At 38.1% G+C, this 24,325-nt stretch overlaps 8 protein-coding genes and 1 pseudogene across 8 annotated transcripts; 5 read left to right on the forward strand and 4 right to left on the reverse strand.

The window, feature by feature from the left end:
- The first annotated feature begins 76 nt into the window (after positions 1 to 76).
- LOC117575046 (neither inactivation nor afterpotential protein G) lies at positions 77 to 2,379 on the forward strand. The gene is made up of 5 exons (XM_034259129.2): positions 77 to 192; positions 250 to 384; positions 439 to 1,709; positions 1,768 to 1,979; positions 2,038 to 2,379. Exons 1-5 carry the CDS (start codon positions 174 to 176, stop codon positions 2,180 to 2,182), a joined length of 1,782 nt encoding a protein of 593 aa, XP_034115020.1. The 5' UTR covers positions 77 to 173; the 3' UTR covers positions 2,183 to 2,379.
- A 230-nt stretch (positions 2,380 to 2,609) lies between these two features.
- Positions 2,610 to 3,588, forward strand: LOC117575047 (uncharacterized). Its single transcript, XM_034259130.2, has one exon. The coding sequence runs from the start codon at positions 2,757 to 2,759 to the stop codon at positions 3,540 to 3,542; it is 786 nt and encodes a 261-aa protein (XP_034115021.1). The 5' UTR covers positions 2,610 to 2,756; the 3' UTR covers positions 3,543 to 3,588.
- Positions 3,589 to 3,918: 330 nt separating this feature from the next.
- Positions 3,919 to 4,811, reverse strand: LOC117575048 (peptidyl-prolyl cis-trans isomerase-like 1). Its single transcript, XM_034259131.2, has 3 exons — positions 4,611 to 4,811; positions 4,503 to 4,551; positions 3,919 to 4,446 (listed from the first exon to the last, which is right to left on the reverse strand). Exons 1-3 carry the CDS (start codon positions 4,682 to 4,684, stop codon positions 4,048 to 4,050), a joined length of 522 nt encoding a protein of 173 aa, XP_034115022.1. The 5' UTR covers positions 4,685 to 4,811; the 3' UTR covers positions 3,919 to 4,047.
- Positions 4,812 to 5,508: 697 nt separating this feature from the next.
- On the forward strand, positions 5,509 to 7,818 carry LOC117573592 (sodium-coupled monocarboxylate transporter 1). Its single transcript, XM_034256887.2, has 8 exons — positions 5,509 to 5,937; positions 5,995 to 6,060; positions 6,127 to 6,401; positions 6,461 to 6,710; positions 6,766 to 7,146; positions 7,200 to 7,396; positions 7,455 to 7,638; positions 7,700 to 7,818. Exons 1-8 carry the CDS (start codon positions 5,578 to 5,580, stop codon positions 7,760 to 7,762), a joined length of 1,776 nt encoding a protein of 591 aa, XP_034112778.1. The 5' UTR covers positions 5,509 to 5,577; the 3' UTR covers positions 7,763 to 7,818.
- A 64-nt stretch (positions 7,819 to 7,882) lies between these two features.
- Positions 7,883 to 11,433, reverse strand: LOC117573591 (importin-9). Its single transcript, XM_034256886.2, is given in 6 exon segments — positions 7,883 to 8,541; positions 8,598 to 9,152; positions 9,154 to 9,936; positions 10,002 to 10,420; positions 10,483 to 11,124; positions 11,194 to 11,433. Coding segments are annotated over 6 exon segments (3,066 nt in total). The 5' UTR covers positions 11,342 to 11,433; the 3' UTR covers positions 7,883 to 8,022.
- Positions 11,434 to 11,691: 258 nt separating this feature from the next.
- LOC127565815 (importin-9-like) lies at positions 11,692 to 13,123 on the forward strand (annotated as a pseudogene).
- Positions 13,124 to 13,444: 321 nt separating this feature from the next.
- On the reverse strand, positions 13,445 to 14,657 carry LOC127565816 (importin-9-like). Its single transcript, XM_052006424.1, has 2 exons — positions 14,410 to 14,657; positions 13,445 to 14,340 (listed from the first exon to the last, which is right to left on the reverse strand). Exons 1-2 carry the CDS (start codon positions 14,624 to 14,626, stop codon positions 14,255 to 14,257), a joined length of 303 nt encoding a protein of 100 aa, XP_051862384.1. The 5' UTR covers positions 14,627 to 14,657; the 3' UTR covers positions 13,445 to 14,254.
- Positions 14,658 to 15,115: 458 nt separating this feature from the next.
- On the forward strand, positions 15,116 to 16,165 carry LOC117573593 (prefoldin subunit 3). The gene is made up of 3 exons (XM_034256888.2): positions 15,116 to 15,298; positions 15,436 to 15,830; positions 15,893 to 16,165. Exons 1-3 carry the CDS (start codon positions 15,212 to 15,214, stop codon positions 16,002 to 16,004), a joined length of 594 nt encoding a protein of 197 aa, XP_034112779.1. The 5' UTR covers positions 15,116 to 15,211; the 3' UTR covers positions 16,005 to 16,165.
- Positions 16,166 to 16,309: 144 nt separating this feature from the next.
- LOC117573594 (39S ribosomal protein L40, mitochondrial) lies at positions 16,310 to 17,179 on the reverse strand. Its single transcript, XM_034256889.2, has 3 exons — positions 17,061 to 17,179; positions 16,754 to 16,984; positions 16,310 to 16,697 (listed from the first exon to the last, which is right to left on the reverse strand). Exons 1-3 carry the CDS (start codon positions 17,084 to 17,086, stop codon positions 16,385 to 16,387), a joined length of 570 nt encoding a protein of 189 aa, XP_034112780.1. The 5' UTR covers positions 17,087 to 17,179; the 3' UTR covers positions 16,310 to 16,384.
- Positions 17,180 to 24,325: the final 7,146 nt, after the last annotated feature.

Raw genomic sequence — 24,325 nt, forward strand, 5'->3', positions numbered from 1 at the left:
TAACCGACAATTCGATAAGACGCTGGTTATCGTAATCGAATTCAAAGGTGTAGCAAGTAGATCTATTAATTGGATTAAGTCTGTGGCGGTTGACTTTGTGTGTAGATATGGTATATATACGAGTGGCTGCTAACTAAATATATAGTTGTATTTCGTCATCGCAAGCCACCGCCATGGGAACGCATTTGAAAAGTAAGCGAGAGAATTTAAGAGAATTTTATTAATTAAAATAATAATCTTTCAATACAGAAATATTGCTGATTGGCGCCTGCATCATTGGCTGCATTTCCATTTTGTTTATGCTCGTTTGTCGTTTACTGCAAGACAATATTCCCAATGTATTGCCAATAAAAGACAGAGAATTTACATTCGACTATGTGATAGGTAAGCTCTGCTGCTCTGTGTATCGGTTATGAAAAGTAATCTTCTGAGTTTCAGTTGGGGCTGGAACAGCAGGATCAACGCTTGCCTCTTTATTGGTTAAACACACCAATGGCAGTGTATTGTTGATTGAGGCTGGCGGCTCTTTTGGCTATCTCAGCCGCATCCCCATACTCACCACATTTCAGCAGAAGGGCATCAACGACTGGTCCTTTCTTTCAATGCCTCAAAAGCACTCTTCCAGGGGATTGATCGAAAGGCGGCAATGTCTGCCCAGAGGCAAGGGTTTGGGTGGCTCAGCAAATTTGAACTACATGCTGCACTTTGATGGCCATGGCCCTGACTTTGATTCGTGGCGCGATATGCACAATTTAAGCGATTGGAGCTGGAAGTACATGCGTCCATTTATGATGGCCGCCAAATCGAAGGCTACTGAACTGTTTGAGATACCAAGGAGCTACTCCGCGCTATCGCAAGCTTTAAATGAAGCTGAATCTCAGTTTGCAAATAAGCCATGGAAATTTCGTCGCTCCGTGTACAACATAAAGAATGGACTACGGCACTCGGTGCTCAAAAAGTTTCTGCTGCCTGTGCTTAGGAGCGTCAATCTGCGTCTGCTGCCTCAGGCTCTAGTCAAGCGAATTCAGCTGGCTGCCAAGCCCACATTAGGAGCAAGCTCAATTCTAGTGGGTGTAAAGAACGAGGACAACAAAGAGCTGGAGCTCAATATTAAAGTGCGCCGTGAGTTATTGTTATGTGCAGGCGCCTACCAAACTCCTCAACTTTTGCTGGCCTCTGGCATTGGCGAACGCACAGAGTTGGCTAAGTTGCAATTGCCGTTGCAGCATCACTTGCCACTGGTGGGGCACGGTCTGCACGATCATTTCAATCTGCCATTGTTTGTCTCCATTGGCATAGTTGGACCCACTCTCAACCAGCAAACGTTTCTTAGTCCGCTCAATTTATTTAATTACTTAAGCAGCGGCACTGGAGCTTTTGGAAATTTTGGTGTTGTGGGCCATGTGTCTGGCCATGAGAATCCTTTGCCATTTGGCATCACTTTCTTTGGTGCTGGCGCCATTGATGAAAGTGCTTTGATGTCTATTTCCAATTTTAAACGTGAAGCATTTCGGGCACTCTTTCCGCGCTATCACAATGCGTCGCAAGAGGGGTTTGTGGTCATTTCCAGTTGTCTACAGCCCAAGTCCAGGGGCACTGTATCGTTGTTGCACAAGAACATGCGCAGAAATCCACAAATAGATCCCAATTATTTGAGCGACCAGCAGGATGTGGCATGCACCATGGCAGCTATAAGGAATGCTGTTAAGGTAGTAATTTTTCATGATTTGTAAGAAGCGCTAATAATAATTTCTTATTTACTCTTAGTTGGTCACCTCGGCTTCTTTTGCCAAATTGCAACCGCGCATTCATTGGCCCAAGCTGCAGGAATGCGCCAACTTTGGACCATTTGAAAGAGATTTTGTGCAGAATCAACCCTCGGATCTTTATTTGGAATGTTTAATGCGACATGTTGGTCTCGGCTCACATCATCCAGGTGGTAGTTGTGCTTTAGGCAGCGTTGTCGACTCGCAACTTAGGTGAAATAATTGTAATTTCTAAATTTATATTTGTGGATTAATAGATTTCGCTTTACAGACTATATGGTGTTCCCAATGTGCGTATAGTCGATGCAAGCGTGTTGCCCCGGCCAATCTCAGGTAATCCTAACACAGCTATTGCTGCAATAGCCATGCGCGCAGCTTCTTGGATATTGAAGGATGAGCTACGCGATTTTAGTTAAGCCGACTAAAATGCCCTTTTACGCATTATTTACTACATATGTAGCTAAAACTTACTATGACATTTTTTTTTTCTTTTTTTTTGGCTTTAACACGATCACTTTCTTTGCAATAGTTTCCATACAATATTCAGTGATATTTTTGTATTAAAATTATTGAAAAACACGTTCAATTAAATGTTTTAAGTAATGTCGCAGATAGAATATTTATTTTATTTAATTTATTTGTAACACCACACCATTAGCTTTTCGCACACTTTAGGAAATAAGAAAGAACGTTTCTTCTTACCGGAGAGGGACAAAAATAGTGTGGCCATAGGAGTTCAATTCTTTAATAATGAATATGTTCTTTTTTGCATGGGAATGGCGATAAACTAAATCAAGTAGGCCGGTCAATAATGTAATCAATGAAATTTCCTAAATATTCCTCAACTATTTTTTGTCTAAAACACGTTGGCAGCTCAGTGAAAACGAAATAGGTCGCGAAGAATTTGATTTTATCTCCTATATTCTCGTTTTTTTTTTAAGCATTTGTCAAATTCTATCTGTGAAGTTCTTTGAATAATTTTTAAAAGACATGGCTTGGGCTCCATCCACAGACTTCGAGAACGATTTGGTCGATATGCAGACAGATCGCAATTTCATCCACGGCCAGTTGGCATACGACGCGGCAAAACGCACTTACTGTCGCGAGCTTACTCCGCGTCCCAAATCAACTTATGAATATCTGGAGAAGCGAGAGAAAAGCAGCCAAGAGTTCGAAAAACAGTATGGCTCCAGGACCAAAGATATCAGCGATAGTTTGGCGATGATGCAGCGTATACAGGAGATTGCAGGCACCAAGAAATTGGGCGAGCATGCGACCATGGCGGATTGGGAGGATCGAAGTACCGCCGAACATGAGGTGATTGCTATGATGCGACACTATGGATATCAGTCCTGTGCCGATGGTTCGATGGGTAAACTTGGCGAATATGATGATCGATTGCCCAAAGACAAGATTCTTATCATACGCAAGGGACGCGAAAGTTTCCCATTGATAACGGATCCAAATTACTTTGGACCGGGTCGAAGACGCAACTCTACAAATACATCCAGCAGTGGATCCACCATCTATACAGATCCCAATTCATCAATAGAAACAGACAGCAATGCTATATATGGATCAGTCACATCGCGTTTGGATGACACCAACAGCAGTCAGGATGATGACATTGAAATACCATATAAGTTGCTAGAATCTTCGGATGAACAACCGGAGCAGGCAAAGGAGCAAATACCGAAACCGAATACCAACAATCGGCCAAAACGTCGTCCTCGTTCATCACAGAAAGAAAGAAAACGTGCACAAAAATCAATGTAATCGGAATCATTTATAATGCATTGACAATAAAGATCATTTAAAAGAATGGCTTGAAAAATATAGTTAATTAACCAGCTTACAAATGAATATATGTACATAGAATATAATACTCGATACTCGATCTCTTGTAGTTAAGTGAGAAAGCCGAGCATTGCGATTAGAATCCCCGAGCCTTTGCGTCTCATTACGAAATACGAAGTTCAAACGCAGAGCATAATTTGTTATTATATAGTTAGTGATATTATTTAGTTGTAAGAGTATCAATCGATAACTCCTTTAACCCAGCAACTTTCATCCGTGCAATGAGTGTCCGCCCGAAAAAGTATCCTGCTCTACGTAAACTAAACAACGTAATGTCATAGACGTGACCGCTAACTTATATACATATTTGCTAAGGTAGTTCTGTTTTACTGTTTTATCCAAAGAATAAATAATTTGAACACACTTATTACATTCTTATTTTTTGCAAATAAAAATAATTCCTAAGTTTAAATACAATTTGAGCTTACAGTTTCTCGACCTTGGCTTTGATGATGCGCAGCGGATCAACTGGTCGATCATTCTTATCCGTTTCCACCATTCCAATGCGTTTCACCACCTCCATGCCAGTGTAAACCCGGCCAAAGATTGTGTGTTTATTGTCCAGCCACTGTGTGGGCGCTAGTGTAATAAAGAACTGGGAGCCATTTGAATCGGGGCCAGAGTTAGCCATGGAGAGTATACCAGCGCCCGTATGCTTTAAATCGCTATGCAGCTCATCTGCAAACTCGGAGCCATAAACTGAGGATCCGCCGCGTCCAGTTCCTGTTGGATCTCCACCTTGTATCATGAAATCACGAATGATGCGATGGAAGACCACGTTGTTATAGTAGCCCCTTCTGGATAGCTCTGCAAAGTTGTAACACTATTGAACACATTATTAGTAAAAGCTTAGTTGCTTTTCAAATATGTGAAACTTACTGTATTTGGCGCGTGTTTCCAATACAACTCCACTGTTATTTCGCCCATGCTACAGTCAAAAGGATGAATAATTGTGAGATGCACACCGGTTTGTTTATTTCTACTTACGTCGTTTCCAGCGTCACAAAATGTGGTTGCCACGCCTTGTCTGGCACACTACCTGCTGGAACATTTGTCAACATATTTAAAAGTGGTTAGCAATACAATCTATTAAATAAACAACTATTTATTTATTAGTGCCCAGTTTTTTCAGATTGTCTTCGTTTGTGTTAATAGAATATATTATCGATAGGCTAATTTTGATATATTGTGCTTGGTTGATTACCGATATGTTTTGGTGTGGAGCAAATTATCGCGTGAGGAGCGTTTCGTAATTTAAAAATTACGTTATTTCTAAAGAACACCATAATTTAACAACAAATTTTGCCACTAGTAACTTGAAAAAAAAAAAAATGAAATTTATACTTGCATTTACACTTGATTTTGCTTAATTGGACTGATACCGCAAAGCAATTCGTTTGAAATTGCTTGTGTGGATCTTTAAGTGTTAGGGGTCATCGTAAATTGCACATAATTCGATTTTACTACACAAATAAAAAGCATTTCACACATTCATTGACTGCACAAAATTGGATAAACTTTTCCGTAAATACATATGCACAAGTATCTAAATAAAGCCTTTGTCTGACACATTTGTTGAGTGTTTTTGGGGGTCAATAAAATGATGCAAAGATGAAGGGGCAACTCACATACAACATGCGTCTAAGTCAGATTCACGAATATGTATGTATGTTAAAACTGGACACCAAAGTGTCGCAATCCGACCGTAAGTCTAACACAGCAGCTGATTAACTAAAATATATCCATGTGTGGATCTTGTCTACTGCCCCAAACCTAAATTGCCCCGACAATTGACAATTGAGCGAAATTGGATTGAATCACAGTGCCGTTGTCTAGAGCCCAGTAACATGAATGGAACCCACTGGTTCAGTAAATCACAGACAGCGCAAGGTTGTCAACGTTAGAACGTCAGAGAGTTTTGGAATACCTTTCTGCACGGCTCTCGCTTCTCAAAATGAACAACATATCCCAGGTTCTCAGCGAGCTGCAGCGATTCTCGTGGCCCGATTATGTTGCGTTTGTGGCCATGTTTCTGCTCTGTATCTTTATTGGCATATACTTCGGTTTCATGAACAAATCCGTCTCCGAGAATGATTATATGCTAGGCGGTCGTAAAATGCCAATCGTTCCCATCGCCTTCTCCTTGGTGGCCAGCTTCATATCTGGCATTACATTACTGGGATTGCCAACAGAAGTCTACTCGTATGGGACTCAGTATCTTTATGTGGGTTTCGGTGTCATCGGCATGGGTATCGTGATGGCAATCTTCTACTTACCAGTCTTCCACGATCTGAACATTACGTCCACCTATGAGGTAAGTAAATAATTAACATCTTTATTCAGACATTTAATATAATAATACATCTTGCAGTACTTGGAGCTCCGCTTTGATCGTCGCCTGCGTATGTTTGGATCCGTAATGTTTGCCATTATGAATGTGAGTTAAATCGCGTGTCCAGGCTGACCCAAGATTGTAATTTACTCATTTTACTCTTTTAACTAGGTAGCCTACCTGCCAATTGTGATATATGTTCCGGCTCTGGCTTTCAATCAGGTAACTGGAGTGGGAGTCCATACCATAACCCCCATTGTGTGCATAATTTGTGTGTTCTACACCAGCATGGGCGGACTTAAGGCTGTAGTTTGGACGGATGTTGTTCAGGCGGTGTCCATGCTGGGAGCCCTTGCATTAGTTGCTGTCAAGGGCAGCATGGACATTGGAGGCGCCAATGTTGTGGTGGAACGTGCTTGGCACTCCAACAGACTCGAGGCTCCCGAGTGAGTTTTATCAACTGGAAAGCTCCAAGCGAAAGTCTAAGGTTTTTGTTCATTTGCAGCCTGAGCATAGATCCCACTGTGCGTCATACCTTCTGGTGTTTGTTCGTCGGTGGAATTGTATACTGGACACAAACAAATGCCGTCTCCCAGAACATGATTCAGCGCTACCTTTCACTGCCCACACTCGCCGACGCCCGCAAGGCTTTGTGCATCTTTTGTGCTGGAGTTCTGATCTTGATGGCTTTGTGTGGCTACAACGGACTGCTCATCTATGCTACCTATCAAAACTGTGATCCACTAACTACCAAGGCAAGTAAATTAAATTTAAAATTTAAAAATACGTGTTCTAAATACTTAAACACAGCTGGCCAAAGCTCGGGATCAACTGCTGCCGCTCTTTGTAATGGATACGCTGGGTGAATTGCCTGGCATGACGGGACTATTCATAGCTGGTGTCTTCAGTGCCGCCTTGAGCTCGCTCTCCACCTGCCTTAACTCAATGTCTGCCGTCGTTTTGGAAGACTTCGTCAAACCTTATGTGAAGGTGCAACTCTCGAATAGTGCCACCACTTGGATCATGCGCTCCGTCGTTGTGGGCGTGGGTGCGCTTTGTGTGGCTTTAGTCTATGTGGTGGAGCACATGGGCACAGTGCTCCAGCTGACAATGAGCTTAGAATCCATAACGAATGGTCCGCTTTTTGGCATCTTTACGCTAGGCATTCTTTTGCCCTGGATCAATGGCAATGTGAGTTGCAGATCAATACAAATATTTATGTTATAATGAGCGCATTTTTCTAGAGCGCCATGTTGGGCGGCTGCGTTGGCGTTGTGGTTATGTCCTGGGTAAGTCTTAATGCGCAATGGGCCATTGCCTCGGGTGCCATCAGCTACCAGACAAAGCCTTTAACTGTAGACCATTGCGACTATACTTTCGATGCAGCCGCTCTCGTTTCCAGTGCTGCCAATGCCACACATCATACTACACAAGCAGCCAGGTAAGAAGAGATGCTCCAAGGCAGGTGCATAATTTACTGCACTGCATTTGTGTTTCAGTGATGTATTTCCATTGTACCGCATGTCCTATATGTGGTACACCACCTTGGGTGCCTCGGTTACCATTATCGTTGCCCTCATGAGCACACTTGTGTTTGGTACGAACGATCCCAACGCCATTGATTCATCGCTGATCACACCCTACATACGAAAGTTCTTTAGGTGTAATCCACAAAAAACAATGGTGAGTAAAATATGATGTCTATCTGTGTAGGTTTCGAACTGACGTTGCTTTTTTATCCAAGGATACTTGCAATGCTGGAATTTATCTTCAAAAAACGCTAAAAAGCGATGAGGTGGCTCTATAATTGAAAGTTGTTTTTTCTTAAATTTACCGGAATAAATACATAATTAAAAAAAAATACAAAAGTCGCTATTTTACATTTGGCGGTTCACACAATCTCATTAAAAAAAATCTATATTACAACTTGTTGCTTTTGCCTACAAATATAGAAATTTGCTTTTATTAATATGATAAGATACAAATTAAATACGATTAACACAATGCGGTTCTAGGCATGATTTCACTTACATGCAATTAATGATTGTTTTGCTTTTTATTTTGTTTTTATTTGTGTTGCACTTTGTTCAACAGAGTGAGACGTTCGCCCTCGTCGAGATGTTCAAAGAACGTGGGAAAATGTTCGTTTTGGGTGAAGTTCACTAAAAATTTGTGTAGATTATCGCCAATATCGCTGGAGTAGTTTGATTCCTTGAGCAGGTCCTGTAGTATTTGTTCGTCCTCCACTTCGTCTTCGTCGATTTCAAAGCAAAGATCTGATACATAGCGCGGCTTGGCCGCAGTACCAGGAGCATCATCATCCCCACTGACTTCATCCTCTGAGTCCGTAAGCGGGGCATCAATTTTACTTTCTTGGAAGTGCTGATACTCGGATATCAGCACCTTAAAGATCTTCACCAAGGCTGGAATGGTAACCCATTTCTGATAGTTGGATGCAACTGAGCGGGTACACACACGATTGCCACTTGGCTCCTGCACCAACTCCTTGTAGGTGATGGAGGTCAAGCGATTGTCCTGGGTAGCCACGCCATACTCGAACAGTTTGCAAAGTGCCATCGTGGTGACCTATGAGTAAATTTGCTATTTAAAATAGTATGAATATAAATATAATTCCTACTTACCTTGCGTTCGTAGGCACCAAAGAAGGAGTTTTGGCGTGACAACCAATTGGTGAGCACAAACTGCAGAGCAGGCTCACCATTGGGTCCAGGCACAGTGGAAAGAAAGTTTAGCACCGCGTCCATTTGGGTTAAGAAGAGATGAGCGAATATCAGCACCAAATTCATAATAACTTTTAGGCACTCGAGGTTCTGCATCTTGCTAATGACGGCCTTCAGTAACATGTCAACCGTTTGGCCCAGCATATTGCCCATTTTGGTAATGATGGTAATAACAAGACGTCCAATCTGTCCACCGGCAGTCATTTCGGTATTCATGGGATTCAAAAGAACTGTGGCCACTTGCATCACATAGTTGACGCCTTCCCCATTCTTGTAACTGAAGATTTGCTCTGGCGAAACGTTGATAAAGCTACGCAAGCATTCGCCACCAGCCACCATAACTGTGTGATCGTCGGTATGCATCACGCAGTTAACCACAGCAGGAAATGCTGTCTCAATCAGTGCATTGGGCAATGGCGCTTCGGAGTTCCTAACAATCGTATTCAGCACATCCAAAAGCAATGTCTTGTTTCTCGCTGCATTGCTCGCTCTGCAGGGCTAGAATGCTTACTATGGTCGGTATAAACTTCTCCTGTAGTGGCCCAAGACATTGTTTCTGCTGACTTAGCGCCTTAATCAAATCTTGAACATTCTCCAGCACATATGGATCCTCGGCATACTTGAGGAATGCAGCAATGGTAAGCGGCGTGATCTTCGGTTGTGCCGCGTACGCAAAATCAGCATCAAACTTCACCATCATGGTGAGTGCTTCCATTAATAGGGCCAATACAGTGGCCTTGCAGCCTGGCACGAGAGCCATTATGCCATCCAGAAATCCTGGAAGCTTCGATACCAGCAATGTGCGTCGCTCTCCCTCAGCGTTCTCGTTGGCGGAGAGAAAACCGTTTAGAGATCGTACAGCGCTAATGCGCAGTATATGCGATTTCTCTGGAGACAAGCTGCAGAGCGTAACGTCAAGAATCTCGGACAACATCTGCGGATTGTACAAGTCAGTTTTAGAGTATGTACTGAGCGTCCACAGCGCATGACCAACGAGATGCGGCGATTCCTGATGCACCAGCAAATTGCGCACAATCGTTAAATAGTTGAGTAAATCAAACTTGGAATCGCCCTCGAGTATAATATCGCGAAAGCCATGTACAGCATCCATACACGCTTCGTGTATCTTCCACCAGTTGGGATTGTTGGCCGCTTTCTCTGCCTCTGCCACACTAAAGTGTCGCCCCAACGCTTCCTGCAACGGCTGAATTGCTTTCACACCAAACTCATCGTTAATGGCCTGAAATGAAAGTTTGTGCAGAATTTAGAAGTTTGCCCACTGCAAGAGTTCATCAATAACATTACCAGCAATACATCGCGGCCACACATGCGAACAGTTAGTTCTACGCCACCGTCGTCTTCGTCGTCCACAAACTTCTCGGGATCTTCTTCCCAATCTTCGAGCTGCTCTTGACTGAGTTGTATGTAAACAATGGTGATGTAGATCAAATCAGCGAGCACATTCTTAATGGTGCCGCGAAGTTTGCTGCAGGTCACAATGCAGTTGATGAATTCCAGAATTTGTATGATCAATGTTTGAAAGTTGGTCTGCTCGTCATCCTCTTCATTGGTTCCGCTGGCCAGCGGATTCGGTTCCGTCTGATTAACGGACACCTTGACGTAGGTTTCGGCAATCTGTGTAAGTAGCTGCCAGACAATTGGTAAAATGCGTTCCATAAACGGATTTATATACTTGGGCATTTCGTTCACCAGATATGTAAACACTAACACATATGTTAAAAAGGGTTGATTAATTACAAACTTTATTGATTAATTTGTAACTCACCTTTGATAATCTCGGAGCGCAGCAAGAAACTCGATCCAGCACCGCAATTCATGCTTAGATAATGCAACAACTTATCCATGAAATTGGTGAGTATGGAATTCATCATGGAACTCTGCTCCTGTTTGTCAGTAATCAAGGTTAAAATGGACATAAAAAGCTGTTTCAATGTGCGTATAGCTGAAACGCGCGTCTTGATTGAATAATTCTGCTCAGAGTCGAATATGCGATACACCTCCGGTATGACAACTGGTCCCAGTTCCTTGATTTGTGCCACATCGTATATGAAATCGCGTAACACTTGCATTGCTCCATGAATCGAATCTTCATTGCCGCTCAGACACTTTACAATTATATCAAAGAGTTCTGCCCAGCAGTGGGGATAATCGGTGGCAGCTATTGTTGATATTGTATGGGCCACAGAGGAGCGTATTTTCGAATTGGGATCGTAGAGCCCATTGGGTAGTATGTTGCGAATTGTGCGTTTTGCTTGCTCACTGGCTACACCGCCACTTGCCTTCTCGGGGTCATCGAGATCTGTCCAGTGGTTTTCCACGTAACGTGTAAGCATAATGATAGCAATTTGACGCAGCGGCAGCTCATGAGATTGATTCATAATTATTTCTGCCAAATAAACGCCATACCCTGCAATTCAAATATATTTAAGAACAACGACCTAAAACTTAACTTATTGCCCGCCATTTCAGCGCATACCTTCAGTATATTGCAGCTGCTTGTTTCGCTTTTCCGCCTGTTGCAGCACAACCGTGTCGGAGCTGAGCAAATTTTGCAGCTCTTCGATGATGGCTTGCTTGACCGAATCGCCGCTGCCGCGAACGACACCACTCTCTCCGCTGGACATGATAGAAGGAATATTAAGAACTACTGGCGCAAAAGGAAAGATTGTGCTGCCGGCCTGCTGCGATCGCAGCACATGTTAAGGACCGTGAAGTGTGACCATGAGTTAACATTTTAAATTTAGTGTTTTCTTATAAAAATATACTAACATAGCATAACTTTATATAAATTCGAAATCGCATTAAATTTATGAATTTTTTGCTGCTGTTCTTAGTGTTGGGAACATTAATTTTTATAATTTACCTGCTTTAATTAGTTGATCTAAATTGACATAACTTTGAATTCAATCTAAAGCAATACGATTCCATAAAACTGTACAGTTTGACATTCATTGAGTACATGCATACATTTTGGTAAATTCAAAATCCTAATAAAAGTATCTCATTACAAACAAAATACGTTAGCCATAATATACTTTGTATCGGAGCTTCCAGGATTTCTGGATGGCATAATGGCTCTCGTGCCAGGCTGCAAGGCCACTGTATTGGCCCTATTAATGGAAGCACTCACCATGATGGTGAAGTTTGATGCTGATTTTGCGTACGCGGCACAACCGAAGATCACGCCGCTTACCATTGCTGCATTCCTCAAGTATGCCGAGGATCCATATGTGCTGGAGAATGTTCAAGATTTGATTAAGGCGCTGAGTCAGCAGAAACAATGTCTTGGGCCACTACAGGAGAAGTTTATACCGACCATAGTAAGCATTCTAGCCCTGCAGAGCGAGCAATGCAGCGAGAAACAAGACATTGCTTTGGATGTGCTGAATACGATTGTTAGGAACTCCGAAGCGCCATTGCCCAATGCACTGATTGAGACAGCATTTCCTGCTGTGGTTAACTGCGTGATGCATACCGACGATCACACAGTTATGGTGGCTGGTGGCGAATGCTTGCGTAGCTTTATCAACGTTTCGCCAGAGCAAATCTTCAGTTACAAGAATGGGGAAGGCGTCAACTATGTGATGCAAGTGGCCACAGTTCTTTTGAATCCCATGAATACCGAAATGACTGCCGGTGGACAGATTGGACGTCTTGTTATTACCATCATTACCAAAAAATGGGCAATATGCTGGGCCAAACGGTTGACATGTTACTGAAGGCCGTCATTAGCAAGATGCAGAACCTCGAGTGCCTAAAAGTTATTATGAATTTGGTGCTGATATTCGCTCATCTCTTCTTAACCCAAATGGACGCGGTGCTAAACTTTCTTTCCACTGTGCCTGGACCCAATGGTAAGCCTACTCTGCAGTTTGTGCTCACCAATTGGTTGTCACGCCAAAACTCCTTCTTTGGTGCCTACGAAACGCAAGGTAAGTAGAAATTATATTTATATTCATACTATTTTAAATAGCAAATTTACTCATAGGTCACCACGATGGCACTTTGCAAACTGTTCGAGTATGGCGTGGCTACCCAGGACAATCGCTTGACCTCCATCACCTACAAGGAGTTGGTGCAGGAGCCAAGTGGCAATCGTGTGTGTACCCGCTCAGTTGCATCCAACTATCAGAAATTTTGTCTAGGTTAGAATTGCAATTAGCTCAGCGTACGGCGACGACGACTGCGGCGACGCCTGTCATTGGTTGTTTTGTACTCACTCGAAATATTGCTTCTGGTATGCCGGCGAAAGTTTTTTGATTTTCGAGCAATTTTAGTATTTCTATTGTGTCCATGATGCCAGTCATCTTGCTTTTATGTCTTATTTATTCTTATAATTTGTAATAAATTTCCAGCAGGTCAATGCACAGTGGCTGCGTCCATAAAAATGTACGAAAAGTAAACAAATCGTTTCTAAATTGTCCAAACTTTTTCATGGCAAACTAGATTTTTCTGGATATCTAACGGTTCTTTCTAAAAATAGAATTGAAGTTGCGAGCAGGTAGTCATTTGCACAGCACAGCTTGCGCGCATCGCGAATTTTTCACAACAAAACCGAACTTTGAAGTGGTCAGTTCATTTATTACGTGTCCAAATTTATAATATTTGTAATGGATTTTGAAGTTGATTTATTTTCTAAAATTTGAGATATTATAAAAAAACGTACTTGTTAAACTCTTCTTGTTATATTAATTTGAAATAATACATGTTTTTTGTTGTCTATATTTTGAACGTATTTTTTATGTTTAGCTAAAGTTTTAGTAGTGACGCCACAGAACGCCACAGTTAAGTTGTATACCAATGTGTTTGCCTGGCTCTAAAGGTAATAAATGTCTAAATTTTTTTTGCAGAAAATTGCAGATGTGCTTACAATCGTAAAAATTCTAACACCGTCTTAACATTTTCAGGGTCAGTTTTGCACTAAATAAATTTGTTTTCGCTCCTGTGCTTGTTGTGCTGTTGCTCGTCTTCGTCTTTTGAGTTTGTGTTTATTAATAGTTTTTCATTTATTAATAGTTTTGATTTATTTTTTGTTTATTCCCTTGCTCGATCCAGCGCGCAATTCATGCTTAGATAATGCAACAACTTATCCATGAAATTAGTGAGTATGGAATTCATCATGGAACTCTGCTCCTGTTTGTCAGTAATCAAGGTTAAAATGGACATAAAAAGCTGTTTCAATGTGCGTATAGCTGAAACGCGCGTCTTGATTGAATAATTCTGCTCAGAGTCGAATATGCGATACACCTCCGGTATGACAACTGGTCCCAGTTCCTTGATTTCTGCCACATCGTATATGAAATCGCGTAACACTTGCATTTCTTCATGAATCGAATCTTCATTACCGCTCAGACACTTTACAATTATATCAAAGAGTTCTGCCTAGCAGTGGATAATCGGTGGCAGCTATTGTTGATATTGTATGGGCCACAGAAGAGCGTATTTTCGAATTGGGATCGTAGAGCCCATTGGGTAGTATGTTGCGAATTGTGCGTTTTGCTTGCTCACTGGCTACACCGCCACTTGCCTTCTCGGGCTCATCGAGATCTGTCCAGTGCAATTTGACGCAGCGGCAGCTCATGAGATTGATTCATAATTATTTCTGCCAAATAAACGCCATACCCTGCAATTCAAATATATTTAAGAACAACGACCTAAAACTTAACTTATTGCCCGCCATTTCAGCGCATACCTTCAGTATATTGCAGCTGCTTGTTTCGCTTTTCCGCCTGTTGCAGCACAACCGTGTCGGAGCTGAGCAAATTTTGCAGCTCTTCGATGATGGCTTGCTTGACCGAATCGCCGCTGCCGCGAACGACACCACTCTCTCCGCTGGACATGATAGAAGGAATATTAAGAACTACTGGCGCAAAAGGAAAGAGACCGTGGAGACCGTGCAGTGTGACCATGAGTTAACATTTTAAATTTAGTGTTTTCTTATAAAAATATACTAACATAGCATAACTTTATATAAATTCGAAATCGCATTAAATTTATGAATTTTTTGCTGCTGTTCTTAGTGTTGTGAACATTAATTTTTATAATTTACCTGCTTTAATTAGTTGATCTAAATTGACATAACTTTGAATTCAATCTAAAGCAATACGATCCCATAAAACTGTACAGTTTGACATTCATTGAGCAAATGTATTAATATTAAGCCGGTTACATGCATACATTTTGGTAAATTCAAAATCCTAATAAAAGTATCTCATTACAAACAAAATACGTTAGCCATAATATACTTTGCTTAAGAATTATATTGCTCGGCGAAAATGATTATTCTATTTTTTTTAGACAATTTAGCTCATTTTGAACATTCGAGTATTTGCCCCTACAGCCGAAGTGTTGGTAACCATGAAAATTACATATTTTGGTAGAAATAATATAACATGAAATTTTACCTATGGTCACACTGCTGTGCTTGTGCCACCGACATCGACCTGCTGGAAATTTATTACAAATTATAAGAATAAATAAGACATAAAAGCAAGATGACTGGCATCATGGACACAATAGAAATGCCAAAATTGCCCGAAAATCAAAAAACTTTCGCCGGCATACCAGAAGCAATATTTCTAGTGAGTACAAAACAACCAATGACAGGCGTCGTCGCCGTACGCTGAGCTAATTGCAATTCTAACCTAGACAGCAACAGAATCTAAAAGCAGCTGTGAAAAACATTGAGTATTAATCATCGTTTGCTTTGCATTTGCAGGAAGAAATTGATACGTTTATGACACAACCTGAGAACGAAAATTGTGAAAAAGTCTTGCAGAGGTTGGATGAACAGCATGGCAAATATCGCTTTATGGCCTACAATTTGGAAGCGCGTCGCCGTAAGTTAAAATCTCAAATACCTGACTTAGAGCGTTCGCTGGAAATGGTGAATGTGCTGCGCAAAGAGGATGAGGAACGAGAAACACAGTTTCTGCTCAGTGATCAGGTGTTCATCAAGACCCTGGTGCCGCCCACAAAAACCGTCTATCTTTGGCTGGGTGCCAGTGTAATGCTGGAGTATCCATTGGACGAGGCAGAGGCGCTGTTAAAGCAAAACATTACATCTGCAGTGGGCAATCTGAAGTCCCTCGAGCATGATCAGGACTTCCTTAGGTGAGTGAGCTATCTTTCATTGTTGATAAGATCCATTTAAATGTATTTACTATTGATTGCAGAGATCAAATTACGACAACTGAAGTGAACATGGCTCGTGTCTACAATTGGGGCGTTAAAAAGCGACAGGCAGCGGCTAAAAGCAATGCCACCACTGCAACCACACCCTCCTAGATAGTTCGGGATGATTCGAAGCTAAGCAAAGAACATACTACAGAAGGTAATTTGGGTGTCATTCCTTTTGTATTATTTATTTGAAAAGTTAACACAATCAATCGATAAACCCAAATAAAATCACGCACTTCGCAGTGCTTTCGAGAATTCATTATTTAAAATTCACTTAAATCGACGCTCTTGCATTTTTAACTGTTTAAAACTATATTGTAATAAATATAAATAATACAATATAGTTAATATGTTGCACAAGTTTTTGTCTGTTCTTTTGGGGAAGTTTTTTTTTAAGACAGTTATACAGAAAATTTTATACAATTAGCTTTTGTTCTTTAATGAATTTAACAAAACACAACTTTTATTTAATATATTGGTTGAGCCATCTATTCCCACTTCATGGACTGATGATTGTAATCGCCGTCGGGGCTCACATAATTTTTGATTGGTGGAGTTGAGACGGGTCCTTTTAGTGGCACCGCAAGCAGTTGCAGGTCCACTTCGATGGCAGCCTGATAAAGTTCCTCGGACTCATTGCGCAGCTCGTCCAGTGCTTTGTTCTGGGACTGCAACAAGCGGTCAATGATTTGGAAGTCAGCTACTTTCTCATTGTGCTTAAAGCGTGCCCACTCTTTGATTAGAAGCGCCCGTGTCTCCTGCTCAGCGCCGTTAAGTTGGGGCAGCTTTCGTAGCCGTTTTCTGCAAATATTATTAATAAGCGAGTTGTTTGGGCTCTGTGCAGCAATTCGACTTACGCCTTGTCATCGATAAGCTCCAGCGGCACCTCCAGCTCTTCCACTGGCTTCAGTTGGCGGGCATTTTTCTCGAGTCTGCGAATTTGTTTCTCAATCTTCTTTTTTTTACGGTCCTCTCGCTGTTTAATGACTTGAGGGTCAATTTTCTTCTTTTTCTTCAGCGGCTCGGCGCATAGCACTGTTGTTGTGTGGAAACACCGCGAAGCAAGTGCGGTGCTTTGCAAGCTTAGTCTACAAGTTGGTCAATGAAGTAGAAGGCAGTTATTTGTAATGGTCTATTGCTATAAGTATCCGCTATAATATTCACCTGGAAAGTGCACCAATAAGCGACATTATTAATTAATTGATTACCAAAAAAACAAACAGCTATCCCTGTTTGCGTAAGTAAAAGGCAATATCCAGGTGTGACCATATACAAAATTACTAAAATACGCATTTTATTGCCTATGGGATGTACCAAAATCAAGTTCGGTGTAACGATGTCAGTATGTGGTCACTCTAGAATGGTACAAACGCTGTAGTGTGACCATACAGCAAATTCAAAAAAATTCCGTTATAAAAACATGTAGTCATGCTGCTGTCCAATAGATGGCGCGTTGCTACATTGATTGCGAATTCATATTCATCAATGTTTGGAAATGTGTTGCAATAATCGTGATTTCACAAAGAAGAATATGCAATTTTGTTTTGATTTTCTTTATCTGCGGAGATAATAAAACACCTTTTTTTTTTACTATTTTTATACGATTTTAAAACTTTATTTTTAAAGATGAAAATAAACAGTATACTTTTATTATGTGTTTTTGTTGTTTTAGTAAATTTTACATAATTTTCAGTAAAATAAGTAGTTTTATTTTGGTTTTCTCGATTAAAAATGTTATATTATAGTTTAGAGATTTGTTGTTGTTTTACCATTTCTTTACTTTACGCATTATTTTGTTCATTTTGTTTTTATTTTCCTTACAGTGTTTGCATAAATATAAATTTATGTAATCATATTTGCTTATATCCCAAATATTTAATTTTTCTCTTACATTTTTTTTTTGGCTTTTTTATGTGTGTTTTTTTTTTTTAATGCTGCGTTACGTTCTATGGTGTGATGTTTTTCTTAATGCTGTTTTGAAATACAAATCAAATATTTCGAATTTTGTTAAAAATTGAATTTTATTCGAGTCTGCATTGTTTTTAGTTTTTTGCTTCTATGCGGTTTAAACCAACTTTTTCGAAGATTCCAAAATGTACACCAAACGAAAGTATGTACGTAATCATAAAACGGAACCGATACCGGAAACGAAACGTACCAATATACTTATGTATGAATCTGTAAGTATGTATGTCATTTTCGCTGTGAATACATACTTTAGTATGTTGGTTGGTTTACAAATTTTGAAATGATTTTTGATCCATATAAAGTTAGTATATCATGCGTTATATGCAATCATCGTGGATTGTGAAACTTTCGACTTGTGTATGATTTATTTTGCGTATTACATTCATATACGAGTATGTATGTTAATATGTTTATTGTGGTAAATACATAGTAATGTGTGTATTTCTGCTCTTTAGGGGGGAAGGGGGTGAAAAGGGGCAGTGGACAGAGGGTTGGGGAGCTGTCTCATAAAGGTTAATGCTCGTCTATTGTTATTACATTTACTTATAATTTAAATTGTATGACATTTTTGTTTACTGATCTCTCTCACTGCTGCTATGTTCCTTTCCACTTAGTATTGAATGTTAATTTATGTATGTTAATTAAATGTAAATGTTCATTAGTTCGTGAATTCTAAAATAAGTAGAAACTTTGTTCATCTTAAGTTATGTCAAGTTGGAATTTCGAAAATATGATTAGTGCCAGGCTCTGTTGTTTTGTTGGCTTTCAATTTTGCTTAGTAATCAATATATAATACATACTCGTACAACTTATTGTGTGTTTAAATTGAAATTAAATTAAAATCGTATATGCATTTTTGTTTTTTTTTTTTATTACATGTCTCAGCAGCGCTCTAGATCTGCTTCTTTTATTATCGAAAATGTATTTCGTATTTAAGTGTTCAGTAATTCACAATTTCAACTTTGGTATTGTAGCATTTTGTTTCAGAGCGCTATATATTTGCCGCTTATTTTATAATTACATTATTAAAGTTATTTCTAAAATTGTTTGTACTATTTCTTGGAAATAATTCCGGTCTATTGTTGCATAACTCAAAGATTGTTTTTTTTTGACTCTGCTAAAATTAACATAAATCAATTTCGTTAGTTTACTTTTGACTCTGAATGTTGCAATTTGACATTTGTGCATCAATCAATCCGAAACGATGCATTTCAGTTTGTCCAAAAAGATTATGAATTTGGATCTTGAATGTAAGCCGAAATGGTTAATACATTTTAAATGGTTCTAAGCAAAATCCTTGCACATTTAATCCTCCATCCGCTTCCGTTCAATATGTATTCATTCATACTCATGTCGTACATATTTACGTATGAAAAGTATAATTTGATAATTTGTATTAGTAATTCAGCTCCGAAATCGTAAATCGTAATGGATAAATAAATATTAATACATATTTATATACATAGTGTGTGCATCTGAACACTTTTACATACATAAATGAATGTGTATTCATAAATTAATTTTAAAATGCTCGTAAATTGGTAATTTTAAATTTTGCTAATTTTTGCTAGTTGTTGTTTTTCTTGAAACTGGTTCGAAGTACATGTCGTATGTAAGTTATATAAACTCAAAACTCTAAACTGAATAATGCAAATTTCTCTTGCGTGTTAGTATTAGTGTTTGTGTGTGTGTGTGTATGTTTGTGTGTGTGAGTGAAAGGGCGGAAAGAAGCACAAAAGGGACACTCGTATTTGCTTGATTTCCTTTTTAGTCTTTTAGTTTTTTTTTTGTATACTTTGCCATCGTTCACTGTGAATCAATGGCTGTTCACAATATACGATGTAGCTCTATCTCCCTTACATATACTTACATACTTATGCAAGAATACATAGATGCCTCGTACACATATTCATACATACGCAAATATTCAATTTTTCGATTTTTTATATTTTTTTTCGTTTTTTTTTTAAGTTTCATAAATTGGTTTTGTTGTATCGGTAGTTGAGTTTAGCTTAAATTTAGTTGCATTATAGCTTATTGCCGCCTCTTAAGTATGCCGTTCTTAGTTTTTCAGTTTTCTTCATATTTTTTTTTTCAGTTTTGCATTCGTTTAGCTTAACTTTGTGTTTAATATGTATGTCTTTATGTTTTTATATTCCACCTAAGATCTAAACTAAATGTAGCATAGTGTATTCATATGTATTGTGTGTGAGTGTGTGTGTTGGTGTCTTTTTGTTTGGTGTGGGATAGAAACTAATATATACGAGTACATTTATTAATGAGCAACTCAGCACAATACATGTATGTATATGGTAAGTATAGTATATGCCTCATAAGTAGTCAATGTATATCCAAACCTTTTCGTATCTAAATTCTAAATCAATAATTTCGTACCTCGACGTTTGTGTGTGTGTGTTCCTTTTATATATATACTAGAACTAAATACACGTATGTACATCATACACTTTTGCATATGCTCGTATGATGTTATTGGTGATGTATGCATATCGCTTACTTAGGTAATCGATGAAAGTGAAACTAAAGATTTGCGCTCGTTATCTCATCGTTATTTTTTTTGGGCATCTTGAATTTTTCTTTGCATTAAAATTATAGAACTTGCGGGAGTTCTTTTTCCAAGGGATTCCCGAGAGACAATGTGATCAGGCCAAATGCTAGACAGTTTTGGTGTTTGCTTGAATGCTGGTCTATTTGGAGCCCTTTTCATATTTTGCTTAGATCTTTAAATTTGTTATATCTTTTTACATTTTTAGTTTTTTTTTATACAATTTTTATTTATAATTTCATTTTTGGTTTTTGTTCTTTCTTTCTTCGTTTGCTTTTAGTTACATAAAAAATTAACAGTTTTTTTTTGGTTTTTACGTTTTTGTTACATGAAGGCACTTTAGATCGGACGTTGTGGCCCCATTTCAAAAATTGCTTTTAACTTTTGCATTACTCGTTTATCACTTTGATTTCTGTTGTTCTTGTTCTTGGGTATTTTGTGCGTGTGCGTGGAGACGTAGTCGCAAAATAACAAATTATTAACAAAAGCATAATCGAAAGTTGTTCGAAACTTGCCAAAAGATACATTCGAAATGTTTTATTTACCGAAAATCTTTGATTCGAAACTTGTCATTGCCTTGTCTTTTGCTCTGCTTCTGCATTTTGCATTTGTATTGTTTATTTGCCTTTTACCTCTTTCTTGGATTTGAATTTTGTATTGCCTTCAGTGCTATTGGTTGCGAAACGGTCATGGATGTCCAGAAAAGCAGGCAGTCCAGCCCAGTTTGATTCCTGTTCGGGCGTCTGCCATACGTTTTGGTTTTATTTTAGGCTTGAGAACTGGTAAACATTTGGCCTGCTATTGAAATACTTCTGACGTATTCCATTTGTGTCTCTATTATTTGCATTAATTGTTTATATATAGTAATATGAATGAGTGGTGCTCATTGTTGTTGCCATTCTGTAACCGAAAGAACCAAGGAAAAGGTCCGCATAAAAATCGACTCAAACTGAAAACCGGTTTTCAAAATTATATCTGAAACGTCAAATATTCGAAATTGAGCGCAAATCTTCGTTAATCACATTGTTGATCAACTTAATAGGGACCATAGTAGGGTATACGTATATGTATATTCATATATTACACATGTCTAATCGATATACATACGTCTTGCAGTTGCAATATTAGAACTAATTATTAAGGACTCAATTTAGGTTTTCGATTATATCAATTTTTTCGATTTCGATTTCATCTTCATATTCAATTTTGTTTTCGTTTCTTTTGGTAACTATAAATGTCTACAATTTTTACATACACTTTCTTATTTCATATCGGTTGTTTTTTTTTTTTTTTGCCTCACCAACATCTAACTTAAGTGTTGTCCATGTTGCTTTTTTATACATCTAAACATTTACAAAGGGGTTTACAAACTTAAAATCATAAGCATTTGCTTTAAATTTTCATTTTTTTCATATCATTTAACTTTTATATTCTTTTATTTGGGTATAATAAAGTAGAGAAAACCTTTTGCTATTTTTGTGGTTTTATGTTTTGATTTTGCATATGTTTGCTGCTGTTGTTCTTAGCTTCAAACCGCACTTAATTTTTTCAGTTTTGTAATTTTGTTAAATAATTTTGTTTTTATTTTTGAATTTTGAAATCTGCAGCGCCTTTTGACGACGATTTTGAATTTTGCTGTTTTTTCCTTTTATTCTTCTCTTTTCGTTTTTTTTTGTTATGTATTTATGCATTTATTTTCAATTTATTTGCTGTACTTGTCATTGGCAGAGACATTGTTGATCAGAGTGTTCCACGTAAGTGCAGCATCAATAATGTCTCGCCTATGAAGTTGTTGACTTGTCATGTTTATTTAGTTTTAGTATAATTTAAGGCAGATTTTCCATAAAACAAAAATGGGATTAAAACTGAAGTGAAAATTTGCTTAACGCACTCTTCTGGTATCAGACTAAAATTAATTCATGCAATAACTATCAGTAGATGTATCCAAAGTTGCATTTTCTTGATTTGATATATAAAATTTACACCGTTTTTTTTTGTATTTTGCTTTTAGTTTTTTTGTGTTTTTTTTTGTTCTTTTAAATGTATTTAAATGTAATTTTATGTCATTAAGGTTGCATTTGGTTTTCTTTTTTGTTTATGTTCTTAAAGATAAGGCGCGAAGGTGCTTAAAATAAGCTTGTACTTTTTTCTTGATATTTTTCAACACGTTTTCAAAATTTTTATCAATTTGTTATCCAAAGCCCTGGTCAGAGTTGCATTTTTTTCCGTTTTGACTCCATCCGGCTGGTTCACTTATGATATAAATTTTGCTTTACGAAAATTTTGTATTCCAAAATTTTGTAATTTTGCATATAATTTTTGGATTTTGAGTTATTTTTTTCCATTGCCTAAAGTCTAAAGGATTTTGTTTTCATTTTTGTTTTTCTTTTTGTTGTTGTTTTTGTTTTTGTTGTCCTGAACATTACACCGAGAGAATTATCCAAACGTGGCCGAGAGTTTACAATTTTGTTCGTTTCTTTGCATTTTTTATATTCATCATTGTTGTTTTGTCATCATTTTTGGGATTTTAACGCGTTCTTCATTGTTGTTACTGTCATTGAAAAGTACAATTTTCCAATTTGTTGAAGTCATCAAATTATTAGTCAACGTAAATATAATCAAAATTGAAAACAACAAGTTTTATTTATTTTGTTTTTCAAATGCTGCCTGTAAATTATTTATTTTTATATATATGTAACCTTTTTAATTTAGATCATTTTTGCCAGTGTTCCAAGCACCTGACAAAGACATGAATGTCAATTTCTCATTGCCGAGTTTTTGTTTCGTTTTTAATTCCGACATTTTTATTTTGCTATTCCAAAATGTTAAATGCTGAATTTTGGTGTGTCCAAAAGTTAAATTTTTTCATATACCCTGTTTATATATAGATATATATATATGTATACATATACATATATAGACATATATATATAAATATGTATACATATAGGAACATTACCGAAATATTTTTATGTTTAATTTTACACTTATATCTAAAATTTAATTTTTTTGTTGGCTCCGAAAAATTGTTTTTGGCAGGCGGTTGAAACACTCGCATCGCGTATTTAGTCATCATTTTTTTTTTGGTTGTTTTTCATTTTGTTTTGTAGATTGCGTCTTCTGTTGTTCCGAAATGTACGCCAAAGTCTTTGCCGAGAGTTGTGTTCCCGTGGAACGATTCATATATATATATATATATATTTTCATTTTTCTTTAGATTTTGTTTAAGTTTTGCACTTTTGCACTAACGCCAAAAGTCAACTGGTTTTGTTTCTGTCTAAGCCGAAATATTCTTGCTCGAAACTGTTGCCTAGAATATACATATTTTTTTTATTTAATGCTATACCACTTGAGCATAATTGCCGAAAAGCTCCTCTCATCGAAATGTATTTCATCCTTCTGTCGTGTTATGGAAATCCAATTCCAAAATGTTGTTGTCTTACTTCATCGTTTAATTTGACGTAGACAGTATTGATTATGCGGCAAAAAGCATGCAATATGAAATGTTGGCGAAATTACCGCGGAATTGGAAATCGGCACAAGACTTAAAATATCAAATAAAGTTATTTCTACAATATTACGTGTATACCCGTTAAAAATGTGCTTTCAAATATTATTTTTTCGAGTTACAGTTGTTGGGCCTTTGTTAATTAGACGCGATTCGAATTCAGTTTTCGATCAGAATTGATGCGAATATAGAATTCGGAACGGATCTAATGTCTTAGAGTGTATGATCATGTAGCTGATAAATTATATGTTTAACTAATGGATAACTGATTGGTGTCTAAGTTTTAGTTGTAGTAGTTGTAGTAGTTGTTGTTGTTGTTGTTGATTGAACGGCATTTGGTTGTTGTTGTTGTTAAGCTGTTGTGTAGTACTTGGCTGGCGAAGATTTCTA

Source organism: Drosophila albomicans, chromosome 2R (genome assembly GCF_009650485.2).
Source record: "Drosophila albomicans strain 15112-1751.03 chromosome 2R, ASM965048v2, whole genome shotgun sequence".
Classification (NCBI taxonomy): Eukaryota; Metazoa; Arthropoda; class Insecta; order Diptera; family Drosophilidae; genus Drosophila; species Drosophila albomicans.